The 13,881-nt window shown below is 45.8% G+C and overlaps 1 protein-coding gene across 8 annotated transcripts in view; it reads right to left on the minus strand.

Annotated features, from left to right (window-relative positions):
* The window catches only part of PFKFB1 (6-phosphofructo-2-kinase/fructose-2,6-biphosphatase 1), a 68,261-nt gene that overhangs the window by 13,733 nt on the left and 40,647 nt on the right, over positions 1 to 13,881 (minus strand). For all 8 annotated transcript variants that reach the window (XM_008272667.4, XM_070067354.1, XM_008272669.4 and 5 more), the window contains 4 exons: positions 11,669 to 11,790; positions 9,761 to 9,968; positions 6,652 to 6,798; positions 784 to 888 (listed from right to left, as the gene is read on the minus strand). In XM_008272667.4, coding sequence (XP_008270889.1) covers positions 784 to 888; positions 6,652 to 6,798; positions 9,761 to 9,968; positions 11,669 to 11,790 — 582 coding nt within the window. The remainder of the gene's footprint in view (positions 1 to 783; positions 889 to 6,651; positions 6,799 to 9,760; positions 9,969 to 11,668; positions 11,791 to 13,881) is intronic.

The following is a 13,881-nucleotide window of genomic DNA, read 5'->3' on the forward strand; positions in this document are numbered from 1 at the left end:
TAAAGTGATGACTTTGCATTGAAAGCAAAGAACATTCATGTCATATGGAGATAGGGAACTAATGGCCTGGTTCTTGTGGTGTCAATGAAATTGGTTAAACTACCAGCCATTCTCCCTTGGGATGATGCCAAATGCCCAGTCAGGCTGCAGCTTTAGGCAACTTGGTAACAAAATACAGATAATATGTTGAACTACTTCAAGTGTCTCCAGTGAGGGGATAATAAAGACAAGATCTAGAATAAAATAGGCCCTCCTGAAAGCAGGGAGAGAATAAGCAGATGAATATGTAGTTTTTAAAGAGAATAACCTGGGGTGGACATTTGGCACAGCAGTAAAGACATCACTTGGGACACCTGCAACCCATATTGGCATGCCTGGGTTTCAGTACCAGCTTCACTCCAAATTCTAGCCTCCTGCTAATGTGCACCTTTGGGCCACCCACAAGGGAGAGTTGGATGGAGTTTCTGGCTTTGGCCTGGCTCAGGCCTGGTTACTTCAGGCATTTGGTGAGTGAACTAGTGGATAGTGGATCTACTTTTGTTTCTCTCTGCCTCTCTCTCAGTTTCTCTGCTTTTCAAATAAATAACAACAACAACAAAAATAAATAAGAAGAAGAATCTGTTGTCTAAAGCCAAGAATCTGATGTGCTTTGTGGGATGGTAGCTGCTACAAAATAAGCTTTTCTCTGTTTTAAACCTGTCTAGGAAATTGTGGAATCCTGGAAGATGAAAGGGAAATACTGGAGAGGAGTCCTAGAAGTTAGGCCACTCTTCCAAACCTTACCTCTCCTTTGGGATAACGATAACGGTATTTATCCTGGTCTCGTAGTGCAAATTCTTCCGGGTAGTGTTCCTGGATTTCCTCATAGGTCATCTCTTCACAGACACCCTGGAAAAAGTATTTTCAGATGAAAGTATTCATGTGGTGAAATAGGCTTTGCCATACTTCTGAGGTCAAAATTTGTTCAACAGTATCATATGGCCCCCTGGGTCTCTGTGAACACAACTCTGGGGCTGTGCCTGTTAGTATGTATGTATACATGAACCATGAGGTATGTGGCTATATGGGTGTGAGAGTCAATGTATGTGAATATGAGTGTTCAGGCTGAGTGTCTGGTGTTTTTCTATGATTTCCCCAATAAGTCTGTAGGTGTATGTTATACATATAAGTATGTATTTGTATAATAAATATGTGAGTTTAAGGATTTCTATCATGCAAGTGTGTGTGCGACATGCTTATGATGTGTACTTGTAGTATGTTTAAGACTATGCCTTGTTTGTGCATGTATTTGTGTCAGAATATGTTGTGTGTGTGTGACTGTATGTGTGTGCAAACATGCACAGGGTATTTGAACATCTGAGAACATGCTCCTGAGAGTATCTCTGTGGTATAACTCTCCATATCACATATCTCAGTGTGTCTGTGACATGTGTATATCCATATCCATGAATGTATATATCCCTCATGTCTCTGATGTGTATGTGTGAGTATGTGTGTACCTCTGTCTGCAGTCTGTATGAATTTGTGGTTATATGTTTGAGTGTGTGTGTGTGTGTATATATATATATATACTGCATGTGTGTGCCCATGAGTGTATACATATTTATGTATGTGTGCATGTCTGTGCATGTGTACATTTCTTCATGTATGGTGAAGGTGTGATTGATAGGAGAGGTCCTATGTGTCTGTGAAGTGCATGTATGTGGGCTAAGCATGCTTGTGGTAGATGCTTGTGACAGAATGTACAAGAGTATATGTGTGTACATAAATGCAGAAGTGTTCATATTTTGCAAAATATTTCTTATTCTTCTTTCCCTGACCTCTACTTTTGGATCTCTGACAGACAAAGAAACAGATATCCAGACACCTCAGAGAGCAAATTTAGTATATTTGAATGATTTCACAGTAATCTTTGGCAAGATACACTTCCCACCCCAACGAAGGAATTGAGGACTCAGACAATGAGTTCTTCACGAGCTTATGGAAGCTTCCAAATCTACTGAGAAACCCCTAGAGGTGAGTTAAATGCTGGCGGCATGGAGGAAGTGATGTTTGGTTTCTAAGAATTCTTTCTGTGTACGTGGGATTCCAATTAAACCTTCTGGTAGGAAAGACAGTGGCCTCTGGTTGTTGACTTTTGGGCCCATCTACAAGGGTTCTCTCAGAGGTGAGGAACTGAACCACAAATCCAAACTACAAACAACTCTGAAGTGTCAAAATTCTCCAACTGATGCTGCCTATGGAAGAGAGTGCACCATACTGGGTACCGAAAGTCCTTCCATATTGGCTTAAGCCTCCTATTCTGAGACATGCTGGGAACCTGTTGCCTGTGGAAAATAGCCACTGACTCCTCATTGACTTTAAGAAAATTGCCTAACCTCTTTGAATTTTGTTTTCTTCAACTGTAAAATAAGAAGAATTATGACTACCTCCTAGAAGTGTTTTGAATATTGTGGGGAGCAACTCGGACTAGACTAAGTTACTGGAATTAAGACTTATTCTATGCGTCTGCTCTCCCACAATATGGCGCTGGGAGAGGAGTAAACAGCTTCTACGCAGCTGTCTCTTGCCAACTTGAGTGATGACCTGCAGGAGCTGATCCTGCTCCTGATTGCAGGAGAGCAGCATACTTGGCGTGTGGGTAGCAGAGTTGGGATTGGTGGAAGAGGACTATAAAGGAGGAGAGAGACAACATGCACCAAGAACACCTGAGGAACATCTGAGCAGCCCCCGAGAGAGCCGGCTGGCGGTGTGCGGTGTGCCGCTCCCCTGTGGAAGTGGGGAAAGTGGCAGGGGGCACCACCCTTCCACGGAGGTGGAAGGGTCGGTAGCCAACCCGGGAAGAACCAGCAGCAAACCCGGGGAGGGCCGAGCAGACAAAAGAACAGCGCAGGGTCTAGTGTCGTTCCTCCGCGAAGAGGGGGAGCGACAGAATATTATAGAGGATGTATGTAAAAGATGTACAAGTCATCTTTGAAAGGCTCAAACAATGGAATCAAGTACCACTATTACTAATCATAGAAAATAAATGAGAAACTTAGGCATCATTCTTTATTCATCCTTCTTTCTCACTCACCCCCAATAGTCAATTCTTGAGATTCTACTTCCTATGTCTTTTTCTAATCTATTCCTTTTCCCTCTCACTCCAACTCCACTGCAGCAATCTTAGCATTTACACACACACGCACACACACACACACACGCACACACACACACATATACTTTTGGCTTATGCTGGCTTCTCTGCTTTGGAATAGTATTCTGGATCCTCTCCACTGGGTTCACTGCTGCTCAGCACTCAGGCTTCTGCTAGTCATCACTTTTCCCAGGCAGATCCTGACTGCGTCAGATACCCTGTCCTGACTTCTGTGCACCCACAGTCTTGCCTAACAGAGCCTGTATCACACAAACTGCTTTGTATTCCTCTATGTATTCCCCTGTGTACTCTATTTAGCCAAAAAGTCAGTGAAGCCAACAATGAGTCCTATTAATCTCCTCTGTCTCTGGCACCACCCCAGAATGTGAAACAAGTAGGTGTTCACTGAATGTTTACACCACATGTGGCCAGAAATAAGCAGCAACTGAACTCTTTTTATAGAGTTTAGATATTTGCTTGCATGCATCTTATAGCAAATGTGTAGAACAATGCTGTAAAGCCCTTTTTAAAATATGCACATCTCTTTACATCTGTGTTTACGTACATAGGTATGAATGTACAAGAGGCCTTCAAAACATTCATGAAAATGCATATAATGAAAAAGTATGCATGGATTTCAAATTTTTTTGCACTAAAGTAAACTCATACTAACTTGTTATATCTTAACAGAATCTAGTTTAAGGAACTAAGAGGAATAGGCCTAAGTTTGAAAACAGCTCCTATGGGACCAACATCAATTCTGCTAAAATTGAAGCAACAGCAAACATCAAATTCATGGTGAAGCTTGGGTGGAAGAATGATGAAAGAATTGATGTTGGGACTGGCACTGTGGTGTATTGGATAAAGCTGCCGCCTACAGTGCCAGCATCCCATAATGGGCGCCGGTTCGAGTCCTGGCTGCTCCACTTCTGATCCAGCTCTCTGCTATGGCCTAGGAAAGCAGTAGAAGATGGTCCAAGTTCTTAGACCCCTGCACCCATGTGGGAGACCTGGAAGAGGCTCCTGGCTCCTGGCTTTGGATTGGCACAGCTCCAGCCATTGCAGCCATTTGGGGAGTGAACCAGCGGATGGATGGCCCCTCTCTCTCTGCATCTCCTTCTCTCTCTGTGTAACTCGGACTTTCAAGTAAATAAAGAAATCTTAAAAAAAAGAATTGATGTTGTACAAAAAGCTGATGGGGACAATGTCCCAAAAAAATCAGCAGTTTTCATTTTTTAAAGTCAATAGTTTAGAAACGGATAAATCATTTTAAGAAGGGATGAGATGATGTTGAAGATGAAGCCTGAGTGTCAGACCATTCATGTCAATTCACAAGGAAAAATTAATCTCGCCCATGCCCTAACTGAAGAGGATTGACAATTAATAGCAGGAACAACAACTACTTATAGATATCTCAGTTGGCTTAGCTTACACAATTCTGACTGCAAAGTTAAAGCAGGAGCAAGCTTTCTGCTAGACAGGTGTCAAAACTGCTGCACCGAGTTCAGCAAGAGCAGATTGCAATGGAAATTTTAAACAATTAGGCTTGAGGTCCTAAAACACTTCTTCAAAAAATTGTAATAAGAGATGAAATGTGGCTTCACCAGTAGGATCCTGAAGACTAAGCACAATCAAAGCAATGACTACCAAGTTAAAGTAAGTGTCCTGAACAAGAGCAAGGGTCTTTTGGGATAGTTGAGGCATTTTGCTTCTTACTTTCTAGAGGATAAAAAAACAATCACATGTGCTTATTAAGAGAGGGTTTTGAGAAGGTTAATGGAAGCACTAACAGAATAACACCTGTGAAAACTGCACTACATCAACGCTCCTGTTCATTCTTCTTACCAAAAAGGTAATTTTGGAGGAGTTTCAAAGGGAAATCATTAGGTATCTACCCCACAGTCTTGATTTAGTTGCTTATGACTTCTTCATGTTTCCTAATCTTAAAAAAATATTTAAAGTTTACCATTTTCTTCAGTTAATAATAAAAAAAAAAGACTGTATTGACATGGTTAAAATTCCAAGACCTTCAGTTTTTTAGGGATAGATCAAAGGGCAGATATTGTTTCTTAGATGAAGTTTATATTTATACTTTACCTTTAAATTCCATTTTTGCACATTTTGAAGTCTTCTTGCACATACACATACAATTATAGGTGCATATTGGGCAGGCAAGCAAGTTTTTTTTTGACAGGCAGAGTGGACAGTGAGAGAGACAGAGAGAAAGGTCTTCCTTTGCCGTTGGTTCACCCTCTAATGGCCGCCGCGGCCGGCGCGCTGCAGCCGGCGCACCGCGCTGATCCGATGGCAGGAGCCAGGTACTTATCCTGGTCTCCCATGGGGTGCAGGGCCCAAGTACTCAGGCCATCCTCCACTGCACTCCCGGGCCACAGCAGAGAGCTGGCCTGGAAGAGGGGCAACCGGGACAGAATCGGCAAGCAAGTTAATACTACCCATCTGCAACTTATCAATACATGTAGTGAAATTTTTATGTTGGGGTCTAACAACTGTAACCTATGGGCTGCTAGTAGTACTGCTGTAGTGCAGGTAAGAGAATGGAGAGGAAACAAATTCTTTATCAAAGAGCTCATGGAAAAAACCTGACTCTAAGAGAGACTGCCACAGCACTAGGGTTAGATTCTTCACACCTGCCCTCTTCCTCGCCTCTTATATCCAGGGCATCATCAAACTCTGTTGATTACACCTTTGAAACATTCCCCAGGTCCTTTTTAAAATTCTAGTTCCAATGTTATTACTCTGGTTCACAGGCTGTCACATCTTGCCAAAATACTGCAGCCATTTTCTAACTGGTTTACATGCTCATTCTCGACCTCTTCCCGCTTATTCTCCACACAAGACAGGGAGACATTAAAAATTAGAATTACATTCAGACTACTCCTCCTTAACTTGGACCATGAAAATGGCTTCCCGTTATGTTTAGGGTGGCATCCAATTCTCTCGGACTGTAAGGCACTGCAGTCTTGCCTCCTTTCCAGCCTCATGTCCCTTCTCTCTAGCCCTCACTACTTTCCCAGCCTCTTTGCCACTCTTTCTAAATTCAGTTCCTTAAATATGCCAGGCTCTCTTTTCACCACTCGGCCTTCCCATGATATGTTTCCTGTCCCTGAACTAAAATTATTTCCCCAACTCCTGCCCTACCCCATTCTGCATGCTTTTTATCTCACCTCCAGCTTCCTCTAGCAAGTTTCCTTATAAATCCCCCACCACCAAGTCTAGTCAGGATCACCCTTAACTTCTGATTCTCCATTCTCCCTTTTTACTTCTCTCATAATCCTTTGTCACACTGAGATATAATGTCCTATTTATTGTCTGCCTTTGAGCTCCGGGAAGACAGAGCTTGTCTGTTCTGGCCTTCACTGGATCTCAAAGACACAAATAGTGTCTGGCACATGGCTGGTTGTCAAAAAAATGTTTTTAAAATTAATTAGGTTTCCTATAAGGGAACCATGGGGTCTTGAGCCTTCCCACCCATCAGATTTACCCCTTTATCTCACCGCATCAATCTCATTCAAGGCCTTCCACTGCTCATAGGGGACACCAAGAGCCTCAGCAGTCTGGATCGTCCTCTTCATATGGCTGGTCCACACCTTCAGGGAGCTGATGCCCTGGGACTGAATGAAGTTGGCCAGGGCATAGGCATACTAGGGTGAGGAGGTACAAAGGAGAAAGGAGAGGAAAAGAGAGGTGAGAGAGGAGTGTATAACTATAAGAAAAAGTTCAGATCTTCCAAGAATAGTGGAGGGATGTTTAAATATTCCAAATTTATAAAAAGTCATACATTCTGGCCAGTGCCACGGCTCAACAGGCTAATCCTCCACCTGCAGCGCTGGCACACAGGGTTCTAGTCCCAGTCGGGGTACCAGATTCTGTCCCGGTTGCTCCTCTTCCAGTCCAGCTCTCTGCTGAGACCCGGGAGTGCAGTGGAGGATGGTCCAAGTGCTTGGGCCCTGCACCCGTATGGGAGACCAGGAGAAGCACCTGGCTCCTGGTTTCGGATCAGCGCAGTGTGCCAGCCGTAGAGCACTGGCTGCAGCGGTCATTGGGGGGTGAACCAACAGAAAAAAAAGGAAGACATTTCTCTCTGTCTCTCTATCTCACTGTCCACTCTGCCTGTCAAAAAAAAAAGTCATACTTTCCCCCTATGTGATTGGAGGTCAAGGGGATATAGAGTATGTGTGTTTATGTGTGCCCATGTGTATGTATATATGTGCTTGTGTGTTCGCTGATGCTTGCTCACTGAATCCCCCTCTTGGTTATTCATTCAAGCAAACAGGCTCACCACAAACATTTGTGAGGCTTAGGAAAAATAGTTCAAACAGAGACACCTCATTGCTTTCCATTTCTAGCTCCATCCTGTATTTCTAGATGCCTTATGTGTGTTTATGGGTAATCAGCCAAGGACCAAATTCTATCAACATCCTACCTCCAATGATTCCCATGCTCCACAAACTGTGACTATTTGGCTGAGGGTGAACACTCCTATGACACAACCTGCCCACAGTGGATAGACTCTGGGGTAGGCCCATGGAGTCACCAGAAATAGACTCTGGGCTGTAAGAGCAAAGAACACTAAAGTTTGGAGTACTCAGCGTGTGGCCTGGAAGTGGGAGATAGGGGATTTTGCAGACATGTTTTTTTGATATTATAAATTCTCAATATTTGAACAAGGTTGCTAGTACTCAGCTTTGAAGAGAATTCACAATGTACCGAGTGCATGTTGTCCCATGCTGGGTGCCGGGAGTCCCAGTTCTCAAGACACGGCCAGTCCCGTGCAGGAAACAAAGGCAGCATGGAGAGAGGCCCCCAAGGGCTGTGGCAGCCCAAGGGAGCAGGTGACCTGCCGTGCTGTGCACAGGTGTGACTGCCATCCCAGACGGAGTGCGCTGGGAACACTGGCACAGACGCACGCACCAGGCGCTCATTGAGAGCCACAGCCACACGCCTCTCCTGCACGCATCTCATCATGGACCTGAGTCAGCGTCCGTGCGCTCCGACAGAAGGGGCGCTTGACTGGGAGGTAGGAGACGTGGGTGAGGCCCCCACTCCCTCACACGGTCCCTGTGAGCTGAGGGCCGAGTCCCTGCCCTCCAAGGCCTCACGGCTTGCCTGAGAGATGCGAGCAGCTCGCGCTCACCTGTGGTCTCTGTGTTTGTCACTTCACCTGGGGAGTCAGCAGCACCCAGACTGCTCCCAGGTGCACAGTGGGTGCTGCACAGTGAGGGCTATGGTGATGGGGGTGACCACTGAGGGCACTGCCAGCTGCGCATGGAGCACTGTGCCCAGCACACGGAAGGCTGGGCCAGGTGTGTGCAGGTGCACGCACACGCTAGTGAGCAGGAAGCACATGTGGAGCTGGCCACTGTCCACCTGGGCTCTAAGCAGCATGAGAGGGCCATGGCCACCCGTCAGCAAGAGCGCCCAAGCTGCAGGTGGTGCCATGGGGCAGGGTCGCACCTGCATGGCCTCTCACTCTGCCCTGAGGAGCCACAGATGAGCCACAGGCCAGCGTACACAGACTGCCAGCCGGGGAGTGACAGGGAGGGAGCCATGAGGACTGGGCTGTAAGTGACAGCGCCTTGTCTGGGACCCCTCCTGCCTCTCCAGCAGAGATACTGAGGTGCAAGGCAGGAAAGCCTGGCTTTCAGTCCTGGCTCTGTCTGGCCCAGGCTGTGTGACCTGCGGTCACTCTCTGCCCCTCTCTGGACCTCAGCTCCGTCCTCCATATCTGGGTGTGGGTATTGCCCACCCCACAAAGCTGTTGTGGACATCAAATGAGGCCACACGTCGGGAGCAGAAGGCACTGTGGCTGTGAGGAGGGGTCCCATACATGACAACATAGCTGCCCCCACTCCTCCTCTCCCCCTGTTCCCACCCCCACATGATCCTTCCAGCAAGAACAGCACCTATGCCCACAAGGCCAGGGCCAGATTGGGGGGGAGAGGACAGAGCCCTGTATGAGCCCCTCCCAGAATGTGCAGGGCACATGGCCCAGCCCAGGAGAGATGGAGACCGGGCTCGGCCACCTGACCGTGAGGGCTTCCTGGACCAACCACGGAGCAGGAGCTGGGCCTGGCATGGAGCTGGGAGGGCAGGCGAGACGCAGCCAGAAGTGGGTCAGCTGCTGACCGCATGACCCCTGCGGTGGGGAGGGTGGCAGCAGCCCCAAGTCGCAGAGAAGGGATTCAGCGTGGGGCCCTCCAGGCAGCTGTCTGCCAGCGATGGTGACCAGCGACCAGAGGGGACCGCAGGCAGCAAGGCGGGGCACAAGCGAAGGCACAGCGTGGTGAGAGGGATGAGGGGACCTGTCAGGCAGGGGTGAAGGGGGGTCATGTGATGGAGCAGGCAGACTGGGGCGGGCCTGGAGGGCCGGGCTCCAGCTAGGAGACCCGCAGAAGCCGCTGGCACCTGGGAGCCACCAAGGATGCGTCCACACTGAGTGGCTGATGGGGAGGAAGGCAGGCGTGGGCAGAACCTGCTCCTGGCCCAGCTCTAGTGTGGGCCCCTCCTCAGGACCCAGGCAGCACCACCCTGCCTGTCCAGCTCCGCCCCAACCACACCTGGGCCAGCTCAGCCACGCGTGGGGGTGCACGGGGCTCTCCCTACCTGCTTGCCCCGAGCTGAGAGGCCAGAGTCTCCTCCGATGCGGCCCCTGAGGTTGAGCTCGCTCTCTCCATGCCGGCACAGGTAGATGGAGCGGGGTGTGACGTGGATGTTCATGAGGTAGTAAACTGTGCGGCTCTGGATGTGGTCCTGCACTCGGTTCACCATGTAGCGTGTGCCCACGTCAAAGATCTTGATGTAGGACAGGTGGCTGGGCCAGATCCAAGCAGGAGCAAGGGCAGCTCAGGTGCTGATGGTGGCAGGTTTGTCCCAAGAGAAATCCCCACCATACATGCTATTTTCAATCCCCTTCCACAATGCAGCTTTCACTTAAGGAAATACTCTGCCTTGCCGTGCTCTGGGTACCTGTCTAGAGACTTGATTCCTGGCCACCCCTAGGAGCTCATTATTCTCTCTCATCTCTACCTGTCTCCTCCCTCAGCCTCTACTTGAGCCACACTGTCTTTTCGCTGTCACTCTCACCCTATATACCCTGGAGTTCTCTTCCCTGTGATTCACACTTCATCATACTCCAAGACAAACAGTGATCCTTTGTATCCCTGGCTGTCCCAAACATGTCATTGACAACTTCTTCCTTGTTCACTATTCCACATTTCTGATCCTGAGCCAAGCTCTTTTCTCCTCTTCTGCTGTTCTTTGAACATCTCAAATGATATATTGTTATCTATAACCCTATAGGTAAATACCAAATTGTATCCATGTGCACCTGTGACTGAGTGTGCCTGTCTCCTTCCTCACTCGGAAAGGGGGTTCACAACTGGTAGAACCCTCCTCTGTTCCAGGCATTGTATGTGCAGCAGGGACCCAATGTCTACCCTTTTAGATCTCTTAGACAAACCAGGAACATATACTTGAAACACATGAAGAATGACCATCATCTATTATAAACAGTCACCAACTCTAAGGTGTGCCTTTGCTATATCTGAATCTCAGTTTCCTCACCTAAGGAGTGGAGCAATAACAATGCTCATCTCTTGGTACTTGAGTTGGGTAAAGCTGGAAGGATGATATTTAAATTTCTGAGGGTGGTTGCAATCATTTGAGGCCTCCTTACACTTCACATTTTTCTCCCAAAGGGAATGAGTATCTGCAACCAATTTTAAAGAGAATAGTGTTCTGGGAACACTTTACATCTGAACCTGACATGTGCTCTGTACTTCCAGCTAACATATGTCCTATCTTTAGCTGGTATTATGAAAGAAAATTTCCTGTTTTTCATGGATTTTTTCCTATATGTCAAGGGCCTATAGAAGCTACCTGGGGATATAAACTGCTCCTCTTAATCCATTTACACTTTCTACATTATACCATAGCTCAAAGGAGTCAATACTTATTGACTGTAGAGGTCTATGAGTGTTGGGAGAAGACACATGACTAGGAAACAGAATGTATACTTAGAATCCTACCTATACCCCCTAACTTCTGGATGGAGCTTGAGAAAGTAGTTTTAGCTCCCTGAGACTCAATTTCTCTTTCTTGAAAATTTATGACCACAAGACATAACTCAGCTGCCTTTACAGGTGTGTTGTGGAGATTCAACAAAGAAGGCAAAAACTGAAATGTTACCTAAGAATACTTTTTGCAATAGTAACAGCAACACCCACAGGAGGGAGGTATTTTTTCTCCCAGAGATTAGGGTCCACATCTGTCCATATTGCTAAGGAAAGTACTCTTTCAGTCATATGATGAACACCTTACACAATTACAGAATTACTGTCTTACAGAAAGTTTAGAGTTGGGGGGGATCCTTGAAAACAGATCATATCCAGCTGCCTGATATTATAGATAGTGACGTTGAGATCCAGTAAGAGAGGGTATTTCCCTAGGTTCTACACGATATAAAACTGGGCTAATAATCCAGCTCTTGACTGTGGGGTTCTTGGCTTATACCTGTCCAGTTCCTCATCCAAGGGTTGGTAGTTGACTTCATAGCACTCGATTCTCTTTAGAAAGTCTTCTAGAACCTTTTCCCGGTCACAGTCTATGTAATCAGGGCTACCGAGTTTCACTTGCTAGAAGCAGAGAAAGACAGAGGTAACAAAGGAAACACTGGGAGATGGAGATTCTGACAATGTCCTTAGGAGGGCCTCTTAGAGACCACTGCCTTCAACATCCCACATTATAACCATGAGGAAATTGAGACTTGGGGAAAGAATCTTGTCCAAGTTTATAAAATTAGACAATTTAGGAGAATTTAGACTGTGTGACTCCTTGTTCCTAATCTTTACATGGCCAACAAAAGCCTGTTATATCAAATTTAGCCCCAGACCACACTTTGCTTAAGAAGAACACTTATAAAAGAACCAGAAATCGCAATGTGAGAAATGAATGAATAAGAGGAACTAGAAATCTTGCTCACAGGTAATAGTTTACATGTATTGAGTATTTGCCATTAGACTATGGCATATTTTCGCTGGATTTCTGAAGAGGTTGTATTGCCTAATCTCCCAATATTCACCTTATCCACCAACATTATCTAGCTCAGGGAGTGTCATTACCATTCACCCAATCATATGAGCCTAAATAGAATCTGAGAGTAAGCCCAGATAACTTCTTTTATCATCCATCAACTCTTAGCAGGAACCAAATCAGCTCTACTTTTCTTTATAAATATCCATTCTCTTGCCTGTGCTCACAATACCTTTGTAACTGATTACTCTGTCTAAAGTCTTGTTGCTTTTTATTTATTTGCCATATTGGAAGCCAGAAAGATATTTATAACACAAACATCTACCCATGGCATTCCCCTTCTTAAAACCCTTTACAATTTTCTCATATCTTTCAGGTCAAAATTTGAATGATTATAGCAAGTGGGTTATAGCTTGTCATGACTGGGTCCCAAATTACCTCTTCATACTCATCTCTCACTGCTTCCCTATTCCTCCACACACTTTTCTTTAGTCAATCTAAGTTATCTATAGTTCCATGGAGATACCATGCTTAGCTTACTCTGTTCTTTTATTCTCATTCTTCAGCTGTTAAATTTTTATGCATTCTTCAATATGCAGTTCAGTTATTACTCTGGGAAACTTCCTTGGCATACTCCCCCAATGCAAGGTTATGTCTTCACCCCTATTCTCCCATAATTTCCTCTATTCCCTCATCTCAGCACTGATATTAGAGAACTGTCTACATACTTGTCAGTCTCCCTCACTAGACTGAGTTCAAGGGAAGAATTATCCTCTTTCCATCCCTATGTCTTCAAAGCTCCAAATGACCCATTCCAGGTATATAGTCAATTTCTCTTGGATCAATGAATAGATGGATAGATGGATTGATGAAGAAGGAAGAGGAATTTCACATGCTGTACATTCTAAGAGGTAAAAATAGGATCACTGAGTGGAATTACAGGAAGGCAGATTTCAGCTTGAGTAGGCTGCATTTGTTGAAGCAATGGCCGTTTGTCATTGTAGGTATGAAGAAAATTGAGACAAACATTTAGGTGACATTTTAAGTATCTGATGTAGGGTTGAAAGAGATGACTTTTGGGGGCCAGCACTGTGGCACAGCAGGTTAAAGCCCTGGCCTTGAAGCACAAGCATCCCATATGGCACTGGTTCTAGTCCCAACTGCTCCTCTTCCAACCCAGCTCTCTGCTATGGCCTGGGAAGGCAGTAGAAGATGGCCCAAGTCTTTGGGCCCCTGCACCCATGTGGGAGACCCAGAAGAAGCTCCTGGCTCCTGGCTTCAGATCGGCTCAGCTCCAGCCGTTGCGGCCATCTGGGGAGTGAACCAGCGAATGGAAGACCTCTCTGTCTCTACCTCTCTCTGTAACTCTGTCTTTCAAACAAATAAAATAAATCTTTTTTTAAAAAAAGAAAAAGATGACTTTTAAGGTCTCTTCTGACCCTGAGATCCTGTAATTTGATGAAGTAGGAAACAATCAAATGTGGTGAATGATCTTGTTCTAGACCATATGCCTAGAATCTCAGAGCACTGATGCTTCTGGTTTTAATTGTGGGGAAGAAAAAAGAACACACGCTATTGAGGCAGACAGCCAAGATGTATGTCCAGTCTCACTTTTATCTGTTGCTGGCTGTGTGAATATTTGACAGCTAATTCCTATTCTGGAAACTTCAGTTTCCTCTCTCCAACATGGAGAT

The sequence above is a fragment of the Oryctolagus cuniculus genome, chromosome X, assembly GCF_964237555.1.
Source record: "Oryctolagus cuniculus chromosome X, mOryCun1.1, whole genome shotgun sequence".
Classification (NCBI taxonomy): domain Eukaryota; kingdom Metazoa; phylum Chordata; class Mammalia; order Lagomorpha; family Leporidae; genus Oryctolagus; species Oryctolagus cuniculus.